Source organism: Elephantulus edwardii, unplaced genomic scaffold (assembly GCF_000299155.1).
Source record: "Elephantulus edwardii isolate Elephantulus edwardi_28Jun2011 unplaced genomic scaffold, EleEdw1.0 scaffold00032, whole genome shotgun sequence".
In the NCBI taxonomy this organism is placed as follows: domain Eukaryota; kingdom Metazoa; phylum Chordata; class Mammalia; order Macroscelidea; family Macroscelididae; genus Elephantulus; species Elephantulus edwardii.
In genome coordinates, this window is record NW_006399782.1 from 1,379,683 (window position 1) to 1,385,813 (window position 6,131).

The following is a 6,131-nucleotide window of genomic DNA, read 5'->3' on the forward strand; positions in this document are numbered from 1 at the left end:
GGATGGGCCGTGACTCCGAGAGTCGCTCCACGAGCTGCGGGCTGTGCAGCAAGGCGGCAAGAAGGCGCCGAAACACCATTCTCTGGGAGGATCCCGGAACTCGCAGCGCGCCACTCCGGTCTTCCGATCGGCCGCGCCCGACAGAGGACTGCGTATGTGCCGGCGTCTCCTGATGACGACACTACAGCTTTCGGATTGGACCAGAGGATTCCTGCTTTTATCGGCATCCCCGGTGCGTTTCCGGTTCCGCCACCACTGCTGCTTTCTGCTTCACAGCTGTCCTGCGGTGGCTGCGCTCTCTTCCACCTCCCAGCATTATGTCCGGAGGCCTCCTCAAGGCGCTGCGCAGCGACTCCTACGTGGAGCTGAGCCAGTACCGGGACCAGCACTTCCGGGTGAGGAAGGCCGGGCCGGCCGCGGGGACGATCGTGGCCCGAAGGCTGGGAGACGATCGGCTTGTATCTCATTGTGCCGTCTTTTACCGTAATGTTGTCGCGGGGCGCGAAGTGATACCGTCGTGCTGGCCGGGGGGAAAGCAGAGAATGGACACTAGAAGGGTCTTTGTGTTTTGCTAAAGCCACTTTCTACATAGAATCGAAGTATGAAGCTCCCATTCCCTTGCCGCCTATACCCGGACTCTGGTTTTAGTATTTGGGCATAGCAGTAGTGGTCGCCTGTGGTTCCCACTTTTAAGGACCTCTGCCTCAGACTCAGGGCTGTCCATTTGACTCCTGGAGAATGTAAATTGTCTTACAGTGTGTGCGGAGCCGCCGTCTTCATCCAGATAAAGGACAGGCTTGCCTTTTCTCTAATTGCCTTTGACCCTTTTAACGCTTCCTTTCCCTTTTGTCTATGCTGGTGACTCATATTTTACTGCTCTGGGGTCGAAACTGATTCAGAGCACACCGTCCAGCCTGTTTTCCGAGGCTGTAAAGGTCATGAGAGGAGATTGCTCATCTTCCTTTTTGCCCTTGGGTAGATTAGAACTGACAAGGAGGCAACGCTTTCGGATTATCCCCACAACTCCTTAGGAACTAGCCCGCCTTCCTAAAATTTGTTGAGGAGATAGAGAATGAACACTGCATTTAAATAGATGAGGGAAAAAACTGTATGACTGGGTATTATTTGCATGACAACAGTCCAGAAAGGAGGTGCATAGCAAACTGGATGGACAGGGGCGGGGGGTAAAGGGGGGGGGAATTGTGCAACAATGAAAGAATCTTTTTAAAGAAAAAAGCAAACTGGCGTGGGGGGTAGGGAGGAAATGTGCAACAGTTAATGAATTGAAATCCAAATTTTCTGTAAAATATCAATAAAATTTTAAAAAATGTTACTTGAGCATGAACAAAGAAACTTTGGTTTGAGGCTGAATTGAGCAAGGCCTTAAGTTCCCTTAGCAGCTTTATATGCTTATTAGGTGCTGCTGTCCATGAATTTTTTTTTTTTTTTGTCCATGAATTTAATTTCTGCTCTTTTGCAGCTTTTCACTGTTGTAGAAAGCTCCATCTTGAATTGAAATCATTCTGCAGGATTAACATACAAAGATTATCTTTTGCTATTGATGTCTGCAATCTAAATTTTATAATATTCATTAGATACTAGTACAGTGCTGTTTCTGGTGTTCCGTACTTGGGTTCCGTAAAAGGAATCTACATCCACACTCTTTCTCTAATGGACGGTATCTAGCCCATCATGAGCCACCCTGTGGTTTATCAGGTATTTTTACAGAACCCAATGAGATCCCTATTTTCCAGATTGGGAAGCCCACCAAAATGTGAGGTATCTTTTTAATTGAGTACTGTTTTCTTCTAAACTTGGAAAAATACATGAGCATGAAAATCATCTAAGCATTTAGTTTTGAATGGTCTCTGGGAAAGGGAAACCTTATCTTTGGAAAGCATTCATTGTTTTCACTACAACGAATAAAAGAATCCCTCCCGATCTATTGATTCCAGGTCCATAATTTAAGTAAGCTTAGACCAAGAGAAGAAGAAAGTGTTGCTTGAAATAGGGCAGAAGGTTGGCCGCCTGCAGTGTAATTTAACCCTCTCTTATAAATTATTTATAGTATGCAGTTCCCTCCTCTCTTTTTTCTCTTTAAAAAGTAGATTTGTGATGAATTAGGATGATGAGACAAGTCAATTCCCAAATCAGAATTAATGTGTTTTTACCATATTTAGCCTTAAGATAGACCACATTTTTAGGTTGTGTTGCTTAACTCTTCTCTATTTGAAATTCTAGGGTGACAATGAAGAGCAAGAAAAATTACTGAAGAAAAGCTGTACTCTGTATGTAGGAAATCTTTCCTTTTATACCACAGAAGAACAAATCTACGAACTCTTCAGCAAAAGTGGTGACATAAAGAAAATCATTATGGGCCTGGATAAAATGAAGAAAACTGCATGTGGCTTCTGCTTTGTGGAGTATCCTTCTTGTGTATTTAATGTAGCTGCTGAACTAGAACAAAGCCAGAATGTATGGCTGCCTCTTTAGTGAGATTAATCTGTTATCATCACCATTGAGTAACATGGAGTCGGAAGTGACTCGCAGCTGACTCCAGCAAGTTTTAGAGGCAATAACTGGGACAGGAGGAGATTGCCCATCTTTCTTCCATGGGGCAGCTAGTGGATTCAATCCCCATACCTCTGAGTTGGCAGTGTAGTGCCTAACCATTCAGCCACCAGAGCTCCCTAATTAATTTATTAGCATTTCCATATTTATCAGATTCCTTCCCTCATCTACAAAACTGTCTTGTGCTTTTTAAAAAACACCCCAGAAGAGTTAAAAATAAAATCTCATCCCACTGTAAATCTCAATTCCCATCCCCACAGAGTAACCAATTACCTGCTTCTTGGGTATCCTTCCAGAAATAACTTTATGAGTATGAAGAAGCATTCTGCATGCACAGTTCTTCTCCACTTCTCTTAGAGCTTGTTCCATGTCAAAGCCTGTGGGGTCTTTTCCTTTTCAAATGACTATGTAGTATTTTATTAAGAGCTCTGGTGGTATAGTGCACCACATAGAAAGGTCAGTGGTTCTGATCCACCCAGCTTCTCTGCTAGAGAATCAACTTAATGGCAATGGATTTGTTTCTATATTTCATTATATAGAATTGTAGAGTTCCATTTATTCTTGTCCTAGAAATTAATATTGGCCTTCCTGGAGGCCCCTTGGTTCTTTGTACTATTGCTTTTGTTTTTGTATAATTTTTATCTCTAGAGAAATTTCTCAGACCTGCCTTTTTATTTAATGTCACTCCCCGCCCCCTTCCACTTAATTCTGTTTCTCCAGCTGTCACTGCTGTATTTTTTTTTAGATTGTATTTTATCCTCAATTGTCTGATTCTTGGTTTTCCATTTATACGTTAGAGTTAACTGTGGACTTGGGTAGCATTTTGCTCGCAAGCTGCTGGTGTGCATGTGGGTTGTGAATCTCCTGTGTACCAGAGGGAAATGGGATTTTCTTTTTCCTTGCAGAGACAGTGCCCTCATTCCATTGGATTGTTCTTTAGGAACCCTATCATTTGTCTTGCTTAAATGCCTTCTGTCTTGGATATAGAAAGACCTTTCATTAAATCCTATTTGGAGCTTTATTAGTTACCCAACTTTACATCATAGAGTCTCCTGGCATTACTGTCCTACTTGCCTAAGCCCCTTCCAGAATATTTCAGACTGTGACACTGTCTCATCCATTAGCTTTTCTGTTAGCAATAACCCTCTGTCTGTGACTGGTGTTTTCCAGCTTTAGGGATTATGTTCCTTTCTCCTGTTTTCTTGGCAGTCTTGAGATAAATGTGTTGAGTGTCTGGAATCTGCATGCACTGTTGATTGTGCTATCTTATCTCTGGGCTTAGCAAGCTGCTCCTGTTCTCCTTCCAGATGCAGGGAGCAGACACTGTCCAGATTTTGTTTTTGCCTCTGCTTTCCAAAGCATGAAGGTTCACCGGGGCTGGGAGAACACTGGACAGTGGGGGATGTGCTAGGAAAATCTACCTAGTAAACCATAAGGGTGAAAGTTTTGTGATTTGGTATAAAATAGTTTTAAAAATCAAAATGTTCTTTCACACTTGCTTTGTAAGTCAAAGATCAAGTCACAATGGCAGATGCCAGAGAGACAAGGGAGAGGGAAGAAAAATCTAGATCATGTTACCTGGTTGGTAATCTTGTAGGGATTTTAAAAATGCAACCCCAGAGAGAGATTTAGTTGACTTGGTACAGTAGGTTTGGGCACTAACCTAGCTGATACTTTGAATCATCTTCTTTTTTTTTTTTATTATTATTTTCTGTGTATGTGTACCGTCAAATTGGATCTGACTGGTACAGGAGGAGATGGCCCCCCCTTCTCCGGCAGAGCGTTTGGTGGATTCGAACCGCGTATCTCTGGGATTGCAGTGCAGCTTCTTGCCACTAGGCCACCAGAGCTCCCCTACTTTGAATCTTCTAATGAAAAGTACTGGCCATTTTATTTGTACTGAGACCTTTTGTTAATAATTGTTCTTGAATATTAATAGTTGCCATTGAGTTGTATACAAGTTATATAAAATATAATGAAATGTTTCATGGTCCTGTCCAAACCTCAGGGTCCTAGCTCACAATCATCCTGATTTGGATAGCACTGGGTGCACTTTTGGTCTGTAGAGGCAGTGGGATCATATAACTGATAGTACGACTGTCCAGGAAGTCACGTTCAAGGTGGTGGTGGTGATGTGCAGTTGAGTCACCTGTGATTCATGGCAACCCTATGTAAAGCAGCTCTGAAGCCTGCCCTGTCCTGAGCCAGTTTCGCTGACTCCAAGACACCTAACCCAGTTAATGTATCAATCTACCTCATCCAAGGTCTTCTCTCCTGCGCTGGCCCTCCACCCTTCCAAGTATGATGTCCTTCTCCAAGGAACTGTTCCTCCTGGCCACGTGCCCAAAGTACGTGAGACAGATCTTCAAAATCCTAGCCTCCAGGGAAAAACTTGGTTCAGGGTAGCCATTTATAAATACAGTATTATAAGTGCCCCTGGTCTTGAAGCAGACTTGTGAAAGCCCAATTTTTGTTTTCTTTGGACTCCTATCTGGTTTGGTTTTTATACTTTTTTTTTTTATCTTATTAACAGTATTTATTTATCTTCCCTCAGTCAAACCCTGAGCCAATCACTTTTCCCAGGCTGCCTGGGGAGTTACAAGTAAAGGAACACATAGGGTAGACAAGACATGGGGAGAGAAAACCAACAAACTATGAGAGGTGGAGATGGCTCCTTCACATGGCGAAGAGAATACTTTTTTCTTAATCCTCAGCTTTATTTACATATTACTTCTTGTATCTTCAAAAACATTTGGGGAAATTGCTCCATCACTTTCCTTAATACTTGCACCTAAGATACTATTCGAGAGTTGATGCAGAGAATGCCATGCGGTACATAAATGGAACTCGCCTGGATGACCGCATCATTCGCACAGACTGGGATGCAGGCTTTAAGGAGGGCAGACAGTATGGCCGGGGACGCTCTGGGGGCCAGGTAAGCAGGACAGTCCAGTATCTGCCATTCTTAAACCCACTGTTGCAGTCATCGTGTCTATCTTGAAGGTGTTCCTCCTTTTCACTGACCTGCTATGTACTCTGTACACTCTCCAAAGCAATGATTGAATTTCTACCAAGGGATAGATTTGGTTTTGTTTGGGTTGTGTTTTTCATTTAACCTGCAAAAGTGTTTTGGACAATGCATAAAAATTGAGTTTTAAAGGGTTTAATGCAAATACTCTAAAAAATACCCTGGTTTTAGTAAAAAGAGTAGTGAACATTGGTGTATTTTTGAACATTGCTGAATGTTCAGGCCTGCTGTCTGGTATTGGTTTGTTTTTGTTTTTTTTTAAATGTCACTTGCATTCTTGGGATAATTTTGTAAGGCCATTAAGCATCATTGTCAGTTACTAAAAGAAGTTGAAGTCCCATTTGATTGTTCACATTGACATCTGGAAGGTTTAGCTATTTGTCTGACATCTGACATGAGAAGCCTTTGTTACTAGTCTTCCCTAACCTGTTAATGTGTGTCTTCATTTAAGGTCCGAGATGAGTATCGGCAGGATTATGATGCTGGGAGAGGAGGCTATGGGAAACTGGCACAGAAGCCAGCCCACCAGTGA

The 6,131-nt window shown here is 42.7% G+C and overlaps 1 protein-coding gene across 1 annotated transcript; it reads left to right on the plus strand.

Annotated features, from left to right (window-relative positions):
• Positions 1–307: 307 nt before the first annotated feature.
• On the plus strand, positions 308–6,131 carry NCBP2 (nuclear cap binding protein subunit 2, 20kDa). Its single transcript, XM_006884288.1, has 4 exons — positions 308–395; positions 2,242–2,423; positions 5,368–5,506; positions 6,051–6,131. Exons 1-4 carry the CDS (start codon positions 318–320, stop codon positions 6,129–6,131), a joined length of 480 nt encoding a protein of 159 aa, XP_006884350.1. The 5' UTR covers positions 308–317.